General features: G+C 39.4%; 1 protein-coding gene across 1 annotated transcript in view; it reads right to left on the bottom strand.

The window, feature by feature from the left end:
* Positions 1–2,082: 2,082 nt before the first annotated feature.
* Positions 2,083–20,830, bottom strand: part of PDLIM4 (PDZ and LIM domain 4) — a 261,019-nt gene continuing 242,271 nt past the window's right edge. The window contains exons 6-7 of the mRNA XM_073620680.1: positions 16,043–16,166; positions 2,083–2,697 (exon numbers count right to left, since the gene is read on the bottom strand). Coding sequence (XP_073476781.1) covers positions 2,493–2,697; positions 16,043–16,166 — 329 coding nt within the window. The 3' untranslated portion in view covers positions 2,083–2,492. The remainder of the gene's footprint in view (positions 2,698–16,042; positions 16,167–20,830) is intronic.

Here is a 20,830-nt window from a genome sequence, read left to right as displayed (position 1 = left end):
ATGACAGGCATCTTCTGTTCCCAGTGATCAGGAGCAGTGATCTCTGTCATGTTTCAGTAATCCCATCCCCCCTACAGTTAGAACACGCTGAGGGAAAAAGCTTAACCCCTTGATCGCCCCCTAATGTTAACCCCTTCTCTGCCAGTGTAATTTAAACATTGATCAGTGCATTTTTATTGCACTGATCAATGTAATAATGTCACTGGTCCCCAAAAAGTGTAATTTGGGGTCAGTTTTGTCCGGCACAATGTCGCAGTCCCGCTTAAAATCACAGATTGCTGCCATTACCAGTAAAAACAATAAAAAAAAATAAAAGTCGCTAAATCGAACCCGTAGTTTGTAGACGCGATAACTTTTGCGCAAACCAATCAATATACGCCTATTGCGATTTTTTTCTTACCAAAGATATGTAGAATATATATCGGCCAAAACTGATGCTTAAATTATTTTTTTATATGGTTTTTTTTTGGATATGTATTATAGCTATTATAGCAGAAAGTATAAAAAAAGTGTTTTTTTTTTCAAAATTGTCGGCCTTTTTTTGTTTATAGCGCAAAAAATAATGTAGAAGTGATCAAATACCACCAAAAGAAAGCTCTATTTGTGGGAAAAAAAGGACGTAAATTTTGTTTGGTTACAGCGTCGCCCTACCATGCAATTGTCAGTTAAAGAGACGCAGTACTGTATCGCAAAAATTGCTATGGTCATTAAGGGGCAAATCCTTCTGGGGCTGAAGTGGTTAAATGTACTAAGCTGAGCCCTCCCTTTAAAAGAAACAGATGCATACTTGCCATTCCAGCAGCCTGCATCTTAAAACTCCATCATGTTGCAGTTCTCTGGCCACTGCAGTAAACCTACTCTTTTGGCCGTGTCAAATACCTGCTACCTGCTCCCTTCTCTTTGCTTTGGTCCCCTCTACACCCTGAACCCTGACCTCAACCCTATTGAACACTTTTAGAAATATGTATACAAACCCTGAATGTGCAGCCAGGTCTTCTCATCTAGCATCAGTACTTGACCTCACAAATGTTCTTGGCTGATTGAGTAAAGGTTCCCACAAACATGCTCCAAAAGCTTATGGAAAGCCTTTCCGGGGGAATTATAGCTACACAATGATGGCAACTCCATATCTATGCCCATGGTTTTGAATGGGATGTCTAACAAGCTCATTTCGGTGTAAAGGTCAGCTGTCCACAAACTTTTGGTTATATAGTGTATATACTAGTTGTTCTTTCTGAATCAGTTTTAGACTAGTTATGATAAAACAGCCTCTGCGCATGTGTATGAGGCTTAAAAACCATCTCCACCCAAAACAAATCATTTATACTTGTAAATGATATGAAAAGTAAAATCACCCATCTGAATTAAAATACCTTTGTAGCTCAATTATCTGTATCTGTCACCAGGGATGCTCTGAAATGCTATCTTTCCATAGTTCATTTGCAGGACTAGGTCCATTGCCTTGCCTTTTGTTTTGTGAAACTTCAAGGTCTGGTTAATGGCTGCGAACAAACCCATGATCTATACTCAAATGAGAGCCAGGAACAGGGCACATTACATACTACTATAGTGATGTCCAGAAATGCTGCCTATTTTTGTTGTCAGACCACCCATTTTTTCCTGCTATACCCCCATTCCTGCTGACACACCACCTTTCCCTGCCACCATAAAGCCCATTCCTGCTGCCATACTGCCTATTCCTTCTGCCACACTGCCCAGTTCTGCCACATTGCTGCCCTTTCAGGCCATCATACTGTCCATACTTATTATCATAATACCCATTACTGCTGCCACACCACCCATTCCAACTACCATACTGCCCTTTTTTACCAATATACTGTCCATTCCTGCTACCATACCACCCATTCCAGCTGACATACAAACCATTTCTGCAGCCATACTAACTATTGCTGCTGCTATACCACATATTCAGCTGCACTATGACCAATTCCTGCTGCCATACAGCCTATTCCTGTATTAGAAAGATTAATCAAAGAAATCTGTGTAAAATTCTTCATGCTAAAAGGAGTACAGTAAGACTGTCCATAATAAAAACAGAAACTCAATTACTAAAGACATTAATATTCTAAAAACAATATATATTTTATTAGAGCAGAAGTGACATATTATTTAGTATTTACAGAAGATTTCTGCTGGTGCCAAAACATAAAAAAGTAGATTGCACACATGTAGACTGCAGTATTAAGCACAACAGCAATGCAAACATATGGATAGTTAATGCTTAAGTGTTATAAATCATTCCAAAATGCTATCTATGGGTACTTTGCTTAGCATAATTCATTCAGGAAGTAAAATATTTTGAAGCTATTTTTTTTGTCTTTGTGTATTGATTTCATGGAAAGAATTTTAGAAATGGAAATATCTTGTCTTGGGAATGTGAGCCATTTTAACGTGTTTCTTGCAGGTAGGCCTCGTACAATATTGCTTAGTAGGAAGCATTGTGCTTCTTCAAAACATAAGCCCTTTATTGGTTAGTAAAGTTCAACTTTGGCATTAGGATACACAGCCACAACATCGTATCCCTCAGGAGGCTTCACTCTCTCCTTGGCGTGAGTCTCACAGTACAGCTGCTCTTCAATAAAGAAATATCCCCTTTGTTTCAGGTTCAGCCCACAGTCATCACACATGAAACATTCTGGATGGTAGAGCTTGTCGCGAGCCTTGACTATTGTACCACTGAATAAGAAGAAAGATAAATCACTTGTTAATACACCACTCATGCCAGATAAAAAAGCCTTTAGTTAAGTAGTGCCTTATTGATAAAGAAGTGTAAGCAGGCTTTTAGGTGTCATCACCTCTTCTACCCCCAGACCCTTCATATCAGTATTACCAACACTACTTCTACCCTACACCATTACACAGTGCTTTTAAGTTCTCTGTACACAAACCAAACACTACCAACCATAGCAATATTGAATTTCCCAATAAAATAGTAAATGAATAAAAAATGCCAGAAAGTGCTGTTTGACCATGGAGGTTTTGCATATCATAATTGTGAACTGTCTAGTTAGCTCCTTTTTTACCAACACTGAGCTGTTAAACAAATCATAAATATTATTTTTCTATGAGCCTGAGCTCACATTGTTGTGGTGCTGTAGTTCAGGTTTTTCACGCATTAATATTCATTGCGTGAAGGGAGCTCATTCATTTTAATGGGCTGACTAAGGTACCCAAAGCAAAGATTTTAAGTATATACAGTGGGGAAAATAATTATTTTATCTCCTGCAGATTTTGTAAGTTTGCCCACTTACAAAGAAACTAAGGGTCTATAATTGTATCATAGGTGTAATTTAATTGATAGAGACAGAATATCAACCAAATCCAGAAAAAACACATCATAACAATGTTATAAATTAAGTTGCAGTTCAGTGAGTAAAATAAGTATTTGATCCCCTACCAATCAACAATAATTCTGGCTCCAGTGGTACACAGATTAGTCCTGTCAATTTAAGAGGGTGCTCATAACAACAACTTGTTATGTGTATAAAAGACACCTAAGTGATTTTCACAGCAATGTTATGTGACTGATAGAAGTACCCTTCACCATATACCGAATGGCCTCTCACCTGATGATCAAGACCCTTGAATAAAGAGTCATGAAAGCATTCCCAAAGGGATCATGAAAGTGAAGGCTCAGTCCAGTGACAAGAGACTCCTCCAGATAACCACGTAGCGGGGGGTCAGCATAATTCATATAAATAGAAAGGGACAAACATAGTGCTCTCTGTATGCCATACTTTATTAAAAGGTAAAGAAAAACACTTACATAACAGGCACTTCACAAGTGCCAGGACGGTAACAGTGCATAAAAACAGCAGAGTGTGTACAAGCGATGGAGCATGCGCGGTAGCCGCGGATGACGTCACAACGTCACGTTCTGGACGCATTGCGTCCCAGTGGGCGGGGACTTCCTCAGCAGCTGTACACACTCTGCTGTTTTTATGCACTGTTACCGTCCTGGCACTTGTGAAGTGCCTGTTATGTAAGTGTTTTTCTTTACCTTTTAATAAAGTATAGCATACGGAGAGCACTATGTTTGTCCCTTTCTATTTATATGAATTATGCTGACCCCCCCCTACGTGGTTATCTGGAGGAGTCTCCTGTCACTGGACTGAACCTTCACTTTCATGATCCCTATGGGAATGCTTTCATGACTCTTTATTCAAGGGTCTTGGTCATCAGGTGAGAGGCCATTCAGTATATGGTGAAGGGCACTTCTATCAGTCACATAACATTGCTGTGAAAATCACGTTTGCTTGGTGGATTCATACATGAAATCTGGACATTATTTGTGCTCTGTATATTTTAAAGGACTTTTACCTTATTGATATCTTTTTATTCCTGGATGTTTTTTCTTTTGATTTTGATTTTGTTTAGCGCTGCACCCATTTTACTTATTTGTCTTGAGGGATTTGATTGTTTGACCCTGGTGTTCAGCTGCTTTCTGGCTTTTTCATACATGCGCTGATATATATCTTCTTTTATATAAAAGACACCTGTCCATAGAATTCTTCCATTCGAACCTCACCATTATGGGCAAGACCAAAGAGCTGTCAAAGGACGTCAGGGACAAGATTTTAGACCTGCACGAGGCTCGAATGGGCTTCAAGACCATCAGCAAGAAGAATCATCAAAATAATTTGGAGAAGGATTGGAAGAAAGTGCTGTTGTCAGATGAGACCAAAATGGAGTTCTTTGCCATTACCTTGACTCGTCGTGTTTGGAGGAAGAAAAATGCTGACTATGACCTTAAGAACATCATCCCTACAGTCAAGCACAGCGATAGAAACATTATGCTTTGGGGCCGTTTCTCTCCTAAAGGTGCAGGCCGGCTTTGCCACATTGAGGAGCCGGATGGGTCTTCCAGAATGACCCAAAACATACCATGCCAAGGCAACAAAGAAGTGGCTCAAGAAGAAACACATTAAGGTCATGGAGTGGCCTAGCCAGTCTCCAGACCTTAATCCTGTAGAAAATTGGACTGGACTGATACCCGTCTCAGCCTCTCAGCGAGCCGCCGAGAGCCTGAGATGGCTGCACCCCGCCCCTCCACATCTCAACGCTCCAGTGAGTGTCGGGGGGAGGGGTTGCAGAGCTGAAAGCTGCTGACTGATAGTCAGCAGCTCTCTGCCCGGGGAGCTGAGAGAACCGAGCCATCAGCAGTGCTCGGTTCTCAGTGCAGAGGCATCAGGGACAGATGCAGCATTGGGCCGATGCTGCATCCACCTAGGTAAGTATGATTCTGGGAAAAAAAAAAAATACTTCTCTTTTAAGGATTTAGAGAAGGTTTGTAAAGAAGAGTGGACCGAAATTCCTCCTGAGATGTGTGCAACCCTGGTAACCAACTACAAGAAATGTCTTACCTCTGTGCTTGCCAATAAGTGTTTCGCTACCAAATACTAATTAATGTTTTGTTTGGGGATCAAATACTTATTTTACTCACTGAACTGCAACTCAATTTATAACATTTGTATCATGTGTTTTTTCTGGATTTGTGGTTGATATTCAGTTTCTATCATTTAAAATACACCTATGATGAAAATCATAGACCTTTTATTTCTTTGTAAGTGGGCAAACTTACAAAATCTACAGGGGATCAAATAATTATTTTCCCCACTGTATATTGCAAGCACACCAAGGATTTTTAAGATAATGTCCAAACATTTATCAAGATGATCACATCACAGTGGTACAACATTTTGGAGCCACGTAGGACCCCTTCATCAGGCACTGACAGAGTACATAACACAGTGCAAAATCATTTAAAATCTACCAATCAAAAACCAGAGTAAGGAAGCCACCCCCTGATATCATAAAATCCACCCAAAGTAAAAATACCAGAGTAAGACCCCTTTCATACTGGGGCGCATTTCAGGTGTTTTAGCAATAAAAATAGCGCCTGTAAAGCACCTGAAAAGCTCCTCTCATGCCTCCCCAGCGAGAAACCCTGAGTGCTTCTACCAAGAGATGGTGTGCTTGCAGGACAGGAAAAAAAGTCCTGCAAGCAGCATCTTTAGGGTGGTGCGGGAGCGGTGTATACACCGCTCCCAAAACGCCCTGCCCATTGGAATGAATGGGCACTGCTGCCGAAGCACCTGCAAAGAGATTTGGCAGCGCCGCAACACGGGTGCTTTTAACCCTTTCTTAGGGCTGCTAGCAGGGGGTTAAAAGCGCCCCGCTAGTGGCCAAAAAAAATGCTGCTATAACAGCGGTAAAGCGCCACTAAAACTAGCGGCTCTTTACCGCTAACGCACCCCCTCCCCAGTGTGACAGTAGCCTAAATAATCGTGCCTAACCATACTTTATGTCTTCTAACATACACGTTGACCAACGTGAAAAATACAGGTGTTGGGTAATATATACAGTGGGTACTGCAGCATTGCAATGTAAATATTATACATCATGCATCACTTCTCAAATGCATCCAAATGGGGAGGTAGGAATCCCCCTAAGGCTCCGGAGTCAGCATTACCAGGTGACCAGTCATACCATGCAAAAAAGGTGCATGTAGGACCCATTCACACCAGCCCTGTCCACTTCAGTGCAATAAAATCCCCATTAACTTCATGCAACGCTGACAAGCTTCACTTCCTGCTACTACCCCAAAATTTGTACACTCAGGTGGTGTTTTGCAGTGCTATTCAGAGTAAATAACACTGTATCCTACCAACATGAAGTACCATGGTTTGCAGTAATCCATGCAGTAATGCATGCATGACTGCATCACTTTGATATGAACGGGCCCTTACTATTCTTTGTTACAAAGCACACTACACCATGCGGTAGTGTGTCACTGTGCATCATGGCTGCAGTGCACATCCATAGGCAAGGTGCACTGGAGTAAAAATGAATGGCACTGCAGCACACTAACATTCAATGAGGATTTAAAGAAAAACAAAAATCTAAACTCATGCACAGAATGTATTCTAGCAAAAGGACAAACATGTCACTGCCCTCTTCAGCATTCCCTGTAAGACAATAAATGTATGCAATCGCAGACATCACCAGCATCATGTGGGTTTCATCCTGTGTGGGCAGAAAGCCAACCAGCAAGAATGCAATGTTTATAGAGAGTCTTGCCACATACAATAACCTAGCAAACTGGGATAAAGAATAGTCAGGTCTGAAACAAAAACAAATTGCCAGATTATTTTGATAATTAGCAAACACCTGCTGCACTCTGCAAGTTGAAAAGATGAATTTTGCACTAACTAGCAGGGGCTGGTGGTCAGTCATAAATAACAATCTTAGCCAGGATATTCAGGTCAAACAAAACTGAGTGGTGAATAATGTCCAAAGTTAAACAAGGACAGGGGGCTGTAAACGCTAGTCAAATTTATAGCACCAAAAAAAAAAAAAAAAACATTTAAAAGGTAACTATTCTTTCAATGCCCATGCTATTTATACTACTTTACATTAAACAGGATCCATGAGCCTTGGCCTTGGCATTCTGGTCCACTTCTCAGTCAGCAGAACCACATGGCACTCTGTATAAGCAGCTTTTTTCAATAGACTGCGCATGCACAATACAGTGTGGCTCTACAGGCCAAGAGGAAGACTGGAGCACCACCCAGCCTAACGCAGGCCATGGCTCCTGGACAGGGTAACCTGCTAATTTAAGTACAAAGGGGTGCAACTAGCATGAGCTGGAGAGGGTTGGGATTCATTTATTTAAAGATTTAGTTATCTATTAAGGTGAAGGGGGAAGGAGTGAGACAATAAAGGAGTGCCAAACAATTGGGAAGAGTTAATATAAGACAAACAGATTTGATTTACCAAGCTTTTCAACCATGTGATTATTATATCTAACTCTCATGGGCTCTTAATTGCTAATAATAATATTAATTGTTATAGTTTAGAAAATTTGGTCAAAAAAATACCTTCCTTAACTTAGTATTTTCCACCCAATGAATACAAATGTATGGTAGAATTTTTGTAATGCTTCACTAGTTTGTTTACGATCACAGCTTCACGACAGACAATGTGCACAAAATGCTATGCTATGCCAATGTGCTGCAAGAGGTTTTTAGTGTGCATGAGGTGGTTTAGAAATCTTTGAATAGAGTCCCATTTTAAACATTTGAAATTCTAGGAGCTAAAAAAGTGAAATTTTGAAAATCAAGAACACTACAGTCACTGGGAATTCCATAATAATATGAAATAATATGGAATATAATATGCAATAACTGAGTATATATTCTGACAGTGTTAGCCTGAAACATCAGAGGTTTGTGGTATTAAAAAATTATGAAGCTTAAGATAAAGTATCTAAGTAGTCCAATCATAGTAATCAGAGATCAGAAACTTTTTGAAGACAAACTGTAAATTAATTTCTAATTAGGAAAACTGGTATCAATTATTTAAATCCTTTCCTATTAGAGAGGACCAGTCATGATCCTTTAATTTATTCATGATCACATTTTTAACAAAATGGATCAGATAACAAAATGGTTCTAACATTGTCAGTCCCTAGACAGAGGAGATGGAGAGACAAAACACTGAAAGCTTTAATGTATATACTGTAGGAATATCATTCAGTGTTATTCCAGGTTTCAGGATCATACTGTGTGCAGCACTGGGCAATCCCAATCTGTACAAAAGAAATAAAGGAACAAAATACATAATTCATCTTCATTTTCTGAAGTTTTTAGAAAATTAACCACCAAACCATTCACTGTCATTTCTCTATGCATTCAAATTTCACATTCTTTGTATATAGAAAATGTGACAGTTGGCAAATGTTTGGTAAATGTAAGTAGCATAGTAAACTGTAACCACGGAGGGGGTGGAGCTACAACATGGCGCCAAGTAGCAGCGTGAGGCTGTGAGCTCCAAGTGTTCCCCCCTGAGCGAACATGTGAGTACCCACTTTTGTATAAAACATTTTTATTATTAAATTATCTTTGGTAATGCACTAGGTGTGCATGCCTTCCATTTCTGTTTTTCTTGTAGAACATGTTGAGAGAGGTAAAACTCTCCTGGTGATGCCGGTCCACATACCCTTTTTCTGGCAATCCTGGAACCCCTGGAAGCTCTTACTGAGTGCTTGTGCCCGATCTTACCTAGACCCCGGACTCCAGCCGTCTGATTGCCTCCCCCGATCCTGGGATTGAGAGCTCCGCAGTGAGCTGACGTCCGGCAGCCTTTGACGTGCGGAGAGGAGAAGGGGTTGGAGGCTGCAGCTGTTCACCCGTAGGGTGAGAGAAGGAAGGTGAGAGAGCCTGCATGAGGAGAGTGGAGTGGAGCGGAGGTCAGCCGGAGGAGGACCTGGCGCCGGACAGAGACAGGAGGCATTCCACGAGCGGGGGAAACATTGTGCGGCAGTCCGCCCACTGATATCCTCGAAGGATATTGAGGAGCTTTTGTTAGCAGAGGCTCACGGAGGTGAGAGGGCCAGTCGGGCAGACGGAGCACATCTCTGCAGCCCGGACCAGCTAATCTGCAGGACTGAAGATTTGAAGACCGGGTAGAAAACATACAGCAGTGATATTTAGAGCTGGTGTAAAGGGAAAGGAAAAAGGAAAACTAAAGTAAATTTTTTTCAGGAGGCTGGTGAGGCGGTATCTAAGAGAAAGATTGTTATAAGCTTTTAAGATAACTGTGCTACCTTTATTGAGCTTGATATAGCTTGCTTTAATTCACCAACTTGCATCAATGGACTGTTTGCCTGCCTTTTTACTAATGCTTGATACTTTCCTACTAGCTTGATCAAACTTATTTGCATATTTTTTTTGCTTCTACTTCTATAGCCGTATATACGGCATTGATATTTAGAGGTGCTGGAAAAGGAAAGGAAAAAAGGAAAAACTAAAGTAAAAATTGCTGTGCTACTTTGATTGAATGCGTTTTAGTTTGCCTTAAAACCCACAAGCTTGCATTCATGGACTGTCTGCTTCCCTTTTTACTAATTCTTGAACTTTCTTACTAGCTTGATTGATTGATTGAACTTATCTACATATATATTTCTGCTTCTACTGGCATAGCCGTATAGCTAGCGTATAGCTGTAAATAATTATTAAGCAGGTATGTGAACCATACCCAAAATCTGCTTAGCAGATATAGGTGGAAAGTGAGCATGTAACAATCACCAAGATTAAAGTGTGAAAGATCCCTCTAGGTGCAGCAAGCCACAAATACAAACTGCTTACCAGATGGCAAACTGTGGTGAGCATCTTTCACTTTAATCTTGGTGATTGTTACATGCTCACTTTCCACCAATATCTGCTAAGCAGATTTTGGGTATGGTTCACATACCTGCTTAATAATTATTTACATGATTGCATGACATTCACATATAACAATCCTAGTTGTTGTAATGACACTGGATGTTTTATGAACACATATGATTTTGGGTCTATGTTGAGTGTTGCACTTTTTATTTATTTTTTGAGTGGTTTGCGTTGTCAGTATTACGCTATATTTTTATTATATATTTCCGGATAAATTTCTGTGGATTGGATATACGGGACGAGTGTATTACATCCTAATCTACCTGGATCGTTTTCTTCCAAAGGCCCAGGCTGGGTTTAAGCCACTTGCCCTTATTTGGCTTGCTTCTGGTAAGCTTAATACCACATAGAAGTGTTCCAATTATATGTTATCTCACCACCTATTAAATTTGGATGAAATTCACGCCATTCACTTATGACAGATCCACTTTCTTTTTTGCTTTGGACTTTTTCATATGGGACTATATTAATTTGTATGGGACTAACTTTATCACATACTGTTTGTAACACTCATTAGCGTGTTTTTTTTGTATTTAAATTACGAAAGAGATATTTGAACATACATATCTATACTGAGCTGTTTTTATAGTCTTTAAGGTGGTCATATTCGGTATTTACACACCTTCATAACAACTAGTTAGTCAGCTTGTCAGCCAAATAATTTTATAAAGTTGATGAGTAGCTCTAAATGTATGTGATCTGAATTACCTACCTATCTACCCTTTGGAATCTCTGTCCCCCTGCAGCATTACTAGAAGTCCCAGCTATCTTCTTCTTCCGAATCCTTGACTTCATACGGATTGTATGCCGACTTACCGTAAATATATATAGCTACATAAAGATCTATTCGCATCCCCTATACAAGGGTATCCTAATTGATATATTGGGAAGGTATTAGCTTGCTTCAGTAGAAAAAGCGCAAATACATTTTTTTTCCTTGTTTTTCTCTGGGTTTTACTCCCTTTTATGCAAGTGCCTACTTGATCAGTAAGGGACTGTACTTTGGGTGGCGAATATATAGAGTAAAAACAATTTCATAGGAGGGAATAATGGGGAGAAAAGGAGTCAAAGCTACTCAAGCTGAAAGTGAGAATTGTAACTCTATAAAGACATATATGGTACAGGATAAAACAGACCAAAGAACGGAACAGACAGTTGAGATTGTGGAGTAAGTAACCCTCGTGTTAGAGGGGCTGACAAATAAAACTGATGTGGGAGAAGAGGGAGTACCGCAAAAAGATCAATAACAACAGAGAATGGAGAGGGAAACAGCCTACAAGCACTCCCCACAAAGCAAGATATGGCAGAGATGATGTCTCACTTAGAATGCATGATTAAAGGAGAACTGAATGCCACAAGAATGGATATACAGAATGTGCTACAAAGAGTAGAAGAATCTGGAGCTCAGTTAGATGTTCATAAAAAAGCCATTATGGAGCTGCGGGAGAGAGCTGAATTGGACTGGCTGGAAATGAGGAATATCCGTTATAGGCTCAGAAATCATGAAAACTGGAATAGACGTAACAACTTAAGAATTCGGGGCCTGCCAGAGTCCGTAAAAAATTCTGATCTAGAGAAAACGGTCTGTGAGCTATTTAATAAAATATTGAAAAAAGAAATAACATCTCCTATACGCTTTGAAAGAGTACACAAAATACAAAGAATAATTACGCCACCAACAGACACCGCAAGAGACGTAATAGCAAGATTCTCTTATTATGAAATTCTCTTATTAAGCAACAAGTTTCACTGGGTATGAGAAGTGCTGCACCGATTGAATTTAATGGAGCTAAAATACTGATCTTTACAGACCTATCACAAGAGACCTTAGCCCGTAGGAGGGCGTTGAAACCATTGGTAACTCAGCTACAGGGGAAAAATATAATTGTGAAAAATCAGGGGACTTCAGCTACACTGCGATTTCCGGAAGATTTGAAAGATTTCTGCAGCAAACTAGATATGCCATTGGTCAACTTGGAAAACTGGGAAAAAAAAAACCCAGAATGGGGGAAGCTAAAAGAGCAGTCTTGAAATAAAGTATAGAGCCCTAAGACTAGAACTAAAATGGGAACCAATGGTAAAGCAGTGAAACATGTGGTAAGGGGGAGATGAGGCGGCAAGGGAATGAGAATCGCTCAGGGGGTACACCAGGGTTTGGCGATGCCTGCCTGCACCCTTAGAACCATTCCCCAAAGGGGAATGAGGTCTGGGGGTTCATGTGGACATACAAAACTCCCCAGGGGAGGCCCTGTCGGGCTGGGCGCCCCTAATCTGGGTGACAGTCCGATGGGGCATATAATTGAGATTCAGTGTAGGGGGGTGGTATAAATAAAGTCTGAATGGGGTAAAATTGATGGGGTAGGGTTGAGTTGTTGGTCTGTGCTAAGTTTTTTGTTGTTAGTTAAATGGATCACCTTAAAGGAAGTGGAAGAATTATATCTCTCTCCTATGGTTGAATGCTTTCTTTAGCTTATGCTTCATATATTTGATAGAGGATGCCCTTAAAGTTAATTACCTATAATGTGAGAGGTTTAAACAATCTCAATAAAAGGCACCAAATAATGCAGGAATTGAAAAGTTGGTCATCAAATATTGTCTTTTAACAAGAGACTCATTTTAAATAGTCTTCCGGGGTTAGACTGAGCTCAAAAGGATTTCCAGTTTGGTTTCATGGATATTCTCCTAATAAAAGATCTAAAGGAATAGCAATTGGTTTTGATAGGAATACACCATTTACTTTAAAAGCAATGGAGTCTGACTCCGAAGGAAGGTACCTATTTATTAAGGGTTCCCTGTTTAATAATGAGTATACATTTGTTAATATTTATTGCCCTAATATTCACCCTTGTCTTTTTTTGAGAAAGATATTGAGTAAATTAGAAAATTTTAAGGAGGGGAAAGTTATTATGGCAGGAGACTTTAATTTTGTGCTTGATCCAACTCTTGATACTCAACCTATCTCTCTACGTTCAGCAGGAAAAACCTTAAAGCTGTCAAACAAAAATTATATCAGCAGCAATTAGTGGAGGCCTGGATGATTATGCATCCTAAGGGGAGGGACTTCACATATTATTCTCAAGTAAACTGTAACATAAAACCTTTATTCTGTAATGGGGCTGGAGCCTCTACTGAAATCTGCATCCCTTTCTAGCACACTCTAGTATGTATAAAGCCCTGCATTATCCTGCCCACACAGTATTATTTAAATGTAGAGAGATGTGGTCCCAATATCTTATGACCCTGAACAAAGATGACTGTGAGGATGTATTAGACTACTCCACCCAACACCTGATCTCGGCCAGGGATAAGCTTATATAATATAAAATAGTGCATTGTGTCTCACCCCATCACGGTTGAATGTAGTTTCTACCCAGCACTCTGCCACCTGCTGGAGATGCTCTCACACCCCAGCAGATTTTATACATGTGTTTTGGTCTTATACAGAGGTATCATTGTACTGGTCTTGTTGTGGAAATTTTTATCAATGTATGTTGTCAGATACGCAAGCGTATTCGCACATACAGAAGTTGGTGGAAGACCATTGGCTGCGGAAACCTTCCCGTGGACACGGCAGATCTGTTTGCTCTTTTAGGGATGTTCGTTCATGCCTCACCAAGAGCCTGGCCACCTCATGGCGACTGCATTAATGCTCCTAGCAAGCAGATCTGCGTACATGGGAACCATAGCATAACCATACAACATTATGGCCCACTGAGCCATGATAGAGTACGGCTCGCGTCATTGGTAGCAGTGGGAATGTGCACACAATCTAGTTCAGAGCCCTGTAAGTAGTGTTCAAATTGTGAGACACTTTGTGTCTCACAATAAGCTAACCGCATGGCTCTGCACACGACCATCTGCACACGTCACTACTGGAATTCTATTTGAATATATACATGTGTGTGATTGGTTCTTTTGAAAGAATACAAGTGGCTGATTGGCTGATTCTGAATCCACCACCTTCCTTTGTTATTCATGTGTACAGCATAAATAGAAGAAGTAGAGCATTCTATTGCAGGATTTTACTAAGCTCAATGTGATACAAGCGTCTGTCTGTGTTACTTGAAGATAAACAATTGTGCTTTCCCGGCATTATACAAGAAAGCTATGATTGTGCTTATTAGCGCATGGAATTATTTGCTTATAGGAGAAGCTTTATTTAATCCACAACAGTCTAGAATATTAAAATATAAAACAGATCTTACAAACATTACAATCCCTCAGGATTCAGGGGTATGCCTCCTAGGAGTGGTGGAGCCCCTGGCCAATCGCAGGACAACTAGGACTTTGCTTAGTCTCCCACTACTATGCAATAAAGGCGATTATCTTTCAATATAAAGATCCTGCTCCTCACACACTGGCTGGTGGAAAACACTATATAATAAATTCTGCACTACCATTTAATAAAGCTGCCTATAGCATCAGGGGATGCCCCACCAAATTCAAAATAAAAATTTGATCCTTGTGGCTCGAATCAGACTGTTTTGCCCCAACCAATCTCCTCTGGTTGGCTATGCTGTCCCGCTAGTCTCTGTGTGCACCCACAGAGTGATGGGTAACCCCTCTTTTGACCGTCCCTTTTTTCTTCTTTACTGCTGTTCAGAGATCAGTTTTATCTGATGCCTTCACAAGCAAGTAATGGTTTGTTTACATGAGGCCAAAACCAGAAGTGACTAACTCCTCCTTGGTTCCAGCTTCTGAGATCACACAGTGGGAGGAACAATATCAGTTCCTCTCACTGTGTCCCAGGAACAGGATGCTGCTAGTCACATCCTTTTTGGGCTCTCCTGTCCGAATGGGGGCGCTCACTTCCTCCACCTGAAAAAGTAATCCAGCAGCTGTATAGCTGCTCTGATTACTTTTAGTAGAAAGGGAATAATCTGCTGAAAATAACAATACTGGGATCATGACTACAGCTGCAGTCATGATCCTAGTGTAATAACTTCAACTTTAGGCTGTTTATAAAGGACAGGAAGTGGTTAAGATAACAAAGTAATACATTATTTTTGGGGGGAAAAACTAGGATCTCTTTTCACATTGTTTGCAAAAAAAAAATAATAATAATAATAATTTTAATGCAATCTATAAACAAAAAACACATAAAAGATGGGGGGCGTTTTTTTTCTGTTTTGACCAGTATTTTTTCTAAGAATGGACAGAAACCCACAAAGGGGAAGAAAGAGGGGGAAATTGGAACTTCCAGATACCAAGCAAGTATATAGGTAATAAACAATATACAACACAAAGTCAATTATAACGTTAAAAACACAGGACAATATTAAAATAAACCCCTAAATGAATGGGGACAATATGAATCCACCAAAAAATTTGTACATACAAAAATAGTGACTGACAATATAACTGGCACAAAATTCCGACCAGAGGCACAAATATCAAAAATAATGACAGATGCAAGGAGAGAGAAGCCCCAACACATCTCAACGTATGAAGTCTTCCTCAGGGGGCCAGCATCCGTCTGCTGTTTACACAAAACTCATTAAAATATATAAACTAATATGACTTTCTGCATTTCTAAAAGAATGCTTTTACTGCTAATAAAAAGTATACATTGTATTCTATAATTTGTTCCATTTGTATAAATTACACCACCAGGAGCAATTCTTGAGGGCATTAGTGGCATCACTACTAGAGAAAAAGAGGAAAGGTAAATTCTGTAGTTTTATGGCATTTGTTAAATTAATAAAAGCCCTAAGCTTTGTCTTCTGCTGCTGTAAAGATTTTTTTTTTGTTTGTGTAGAGCCTATAATTCTGCTTTAATGCTTTTAACTTACACAATTCCATTTTCACATCTGGTGCATTCTGGGAGCATCTGTGGGCCACTCAGTGGGTTGCCGAGTTTAGACACTGGTGATTTGACATTTCTTGAGCTGGCTGGTCTGGTTTCTACCCTCTCACCTGCCAACATATTAAAAAGAAAAATGTATCAAGTGTTTGAAACAAACATTGCCCAAAACATTTACAAATTGGCTGAGAATTCCATTTGGAGAACTGAGCATGGGGTTTTTAGACACCTCAGAAACTGCTGCATTAGATGGTCTAGTGAGGTTATGACAGAAACCTGGATGTCTTCTATGTACCACTTTACTTGCTTGTAAAACTTAGTAAGTCATATGGAAGCAGTTAATGCAAATTTGGATTCAAGAGAACCTTGTTATAAGACAGGTAAAACTATTCTCACTAACATGTAAAAAGGTGCATAGACCTGACCATAATAAAGAGAGAATCAAAATGCATACAAAACCACTATTAATTTCCTTTAAAAATTGCAGCTCCTCATAATGTTCTGGGATACTTTTCTATGCATAATTGTACAAATTTAAGCAAACAAACAATGCCTTTGGTGTAAACTTGCTCCTAACCATGCCACTGCTACTACCTTTCAACTTTCGTGGCTACAGCATAGTTAGGTACATCATGCAATCTGGCAAAACACCACCTCCAAAACACAGATTCAGAACACTTTGGTCTCCCATTGGTCGGAATGTGTTCCTTTTCTATATAATTACATCAATTGGGTTTTCTACTTTTTTTTTAGGTTTAATAGTTCAAATATGCAAACATTATTTTACCCGGACTGAATTGACCCACCCAGAGGGGAATTAGGTTGAGCCAGGAAAGTCATGGTGCACTATAACTGTTATGCCGTGTATACACGATCGGATTTTCCGACAGGAAATATTGGATGTGAGCTTGTTTGCAGTAAGTCCGACCATGTGTATGCTTCATCAGACATTTGTTGTCGGACTTTCCGCCAACAAATGTTGGCTAGCATGTTCTCAAATTTTCCGCCAACAAATGTGTGTTGTCTGATTTTCCGAGTGTGTGTACACAAGTCCGTTGGACAAAAATCCAAAGTACAAACACGCATGCTCGGAAGCAGAAGCAGTCGGTCTTGTAAACTAGCGTTCGTAATGAAGAATTAACATTCATGACGTGGCAAATTATGAAATCTCCAAATGCAGCGCACAATTCTCTTCTTTAATGGGATAATAATGAAGCTGCTTTGCTGGTGATACTGATGGAGTTATTGCAAACAAATTTTCAAAGACTTTTTTTTCTACTGATATCAAGAATAATATTATTATATTTTTTTGTTTTATTTGTGCAAGTTACCACAACACCATTATACCCTAGTTTTTAATACAACTATGTTGGTGTTCCTTGTCAATTTTACATTGTATTTTTTAAAATGTAACTGCCTACTCCCAGACTGTCATTTGAAGTTAAACACATAGCCAAGTATTATTCTACACAATTTTTTTATTGTGCATTTAAAAAAAAAAATAGACATGCTATCTGCCAATAGAAAATAACCAAAAAGTGCATTTTATGCATCCAAAAATATAGAAAATTTACCAAATCAAATCATTATCGAACAGGGTATCTTCTCCGATTCCGCAACATGTCTGGTTGACGAACAGCCGTTCACAAACTAACTGAAAAGCACGAGATGAAAAGCGCAAACTGAAAAGCGCTAAATGAAAAACGCGAAAAGAAAAGCGCGAATCAACGCTCGCCAAACTTCTACTCACACGAAATTAGCAGAAGGAGCCCAAAGGGTGGTGCTAAAGAGCTGAAAAAACACGTAGTATGTCTAGTACGTCACTACGTTTGTAATTGTTGGCCAACATTTGTGTGACCGTGTGTATGCAAGACAAGTTTGAGCCAACACCCTTGGGACAAAATTACATGATTTTGTTGTCGAAATGTCCGATCGTGGGCTTTAGACTTGCTTTCTCCTGCTTTTAAAGTAATTTTTGGTACAGCATCCAATCACATTCAGCTGCAGCGTATTTTAGCTTCCCATAGACTTTAATATGCTGCAGGCAGTGGGGCTGGATGCAACTGTACCTCCTGAATATGCAAAAATGCTCCTTTGGATGTCCTAGACATAATAAAAACACTGATTTGGATAAACAGGGGATACATGCTCAGTGTACATGGGGCCTAAACTAACAAAACACAACAAACTCTAATGCAAAGGTTACATAGTAAGTATAAGTATTTTTCCTGGCTGAAAGAAAACTACAATGCTTTCTAACCTTTGTTAGGTGTGATTGGAAGAAACAGCAAAAAAAAAAATAAAAAAAAAAAAGAAGCTACGTACTGGTAACGTTTTTTCCTGGAGTCTTTCAGGACAGCCACCTGACAGCCACCTGAGAGACCTTGGCTTCTCCCCTCTGCATTAAACACTGCGCCAGCCCCTTTTAAAACTCTTCCTCCCCGCTGGTTCCTCAGTTGTTTTAGAGCACCTACAGTCTGCTGGGGAGACACAAGAACACGTGATACACATAATCAACAAAAATACCACAGTTCCTGTTTCAGGAAATTTCAAATTATTTACATTCAGGCGGGTACTAGTGCTGTCCTGAAAGACTCCAGGAAAGAACGTTACCAGTAAGTAACTTTGTTTTTCCCCTAATCGTCTTTCAGGACAGCCATATTTTTAAAATTAATATTTGTAGTGGTCAAAAATGCAATCCCTCCCATTGTACTGCCGGGATTGCTGAGGTTAATAACCCCAAAGTCGACATTGCCCCCCTTATTGTGCATGATTGACTGGTTTGTAGCATTTTCATTGCCTCTTGAATTTTTTGTATTTTTTCTCTTGGTAAAAACACCTTCTGTTGTCTTGAATCTAGGGTGTACCCCAAGTACGTAATCTGTTGGGAGGGGAGCAGGTTGGACTTTTCCAGATGTCGTGAATTTTCAGTCAGAATATGTTGTGCCTTTTTAAGGACAGGTTTCCCGCACAATAATTATCCTTGAGTAATTTTTAACGAAGATATTTTTAAGATACAAAATCAATCTATGTGACGCAGTCTATACTTGTGAAACTTATTCACGGAGACGTGTGGTCACACCAAATAGAAATTTTATTGGTAAACAAACACAAATAATCACATGAAATTAAGATACCGATTGCGTTACATGAACGTCTTGAAAATCAATAAAAACACTTGCAAGAATGGGCGTACCGTCCCTTTGACATAATACCACCATGATAACTTCTCGGTAGAATCAATAACCTTGTGAACTTGACAATTAAACAGAACATCTGTATTTCACACGTACAACCGTTACTTTACTGCAGGTAAGTAAGTGGTTAAAATTGTGAAATGAATTAGACGTTTGCTTTGTCAATAAATGTGGCAACTATGCAAAAAGAAAAATATAATGAAAAATCTGAATCTTTAGAGAAAAATCTACAAGGCGGTTATTGATTCGGGAGAATGATTATCAACTGTATAATATTCAATATATCAATATCTGTGAGAACATATCAATATTTGAGAGAACATACAAGATAAAATCAACATGACATAATTACCCATTCCAGGATGGCTGTAATTCCTATGGGCTAGTTACCAGAGTTAAGATGGCTGCCGTAGTTTCAAAATGGATACTCCTAAAGAGGATTTACTTCTTGTGACCTCCGAGTTCTAAGTATTAGGTGTTGAGGAATTTTCATGAATGTAAAGAGATGTATTCATGCATGGTGCATGAGTGTCAGTCCGGGAGTGTGTGTGTCTCCCAGTGTCCCCCCTCAGGGTGGATCCCTGAGCTCTCCCCCTGAGCTCTCTCCTCCTTCCCTTCGTTGGTCGTCCGGTCTCCCATCTTCCTTGCCTCTAAATACCATTTCAGATAATAAGACCATAAAAATTATAATGGCCCTGCCCAAAAGGAGGTGGCTCACTTCCCATTGGGTTAGGAGACTTAATTATTAACTTCCTCTGGAAACTTAGTGAGTTAAAATAATACCACCTTCAACCACCAGGTGTCTCACACATGTTTTGAGTCCATCCTTTTAAATTAATACGTCCTATTTTCATAAGGTGTATAATGGTAAGGATAGGTATAAACTTTTAAATATTCTGGTACTCGGTCTAATGTAAAATACACTCAGTATAAGTTTGATTAATCATCATTGCATAACTTGGTGATATAACTGTATCTCTATAAATGTATATCTGTAAACCGCTCTATCTAGGAACACACAAATTGTTATATATTTCATCAATACCACATAAAATGATTAACTATATGGATACCTGTATAACTTCTGGTATCTCCACTGAACATTTGTTTATCTTAAGTGTAGGCTACAACCTTATATGATTATAATTATGATGATATGTTTTTCCTAATACTAATTCGTTACCTAACACTTCTACTTATAAAATCACACTTTCATATACATTTTCTTCATAGCAAAGTTGTTGGGTCCGCCGACGCCAACATTATAATGTCTCTGTGACCTACAATGTCAGAGATAGTTTAAAATGACTTATGATAACCTTATTGATACCTTATATTATTTTGACTAGCACAATATTCAACTTTCACTAATGTGTTGAGAGGGACCTTGAACATTCTCGCTGGGTGTTTAGAACTGACTTGTTTGTATAAACCATCCTAAAAAGTTCATACAATGGGTTCTCTTTGCCAAGGTGTTAGCTATTTAAGCAGCTCTCCATTCGAACACAATGTGAGTCTATCTCTATGCTATAAAAGTCTATGTCTCCTTGTGTCCTGTGGCCGTGTTTGTTTATTCACAA

The sequence above is a fragment of the Aquarana catesbeiana genome, linkage group LG03 (genome assembly GCF_042186555.1).
Source record: "Aquarana catesbeiana isolate 2022-GZ linkage group LG03, ASM4218655v1, whole genome shotgun sequence".
NCBI classification, from domain to species: domain Eukaryota; kingdom Metazoa; phylum Chordata; class Amphibia; order Anura; family Ranidae; genus Aquarana; species Aquarana catesbeiana.
This window is presented reverse-complemented; position numbering and strand designations above follow the sequence as displayed.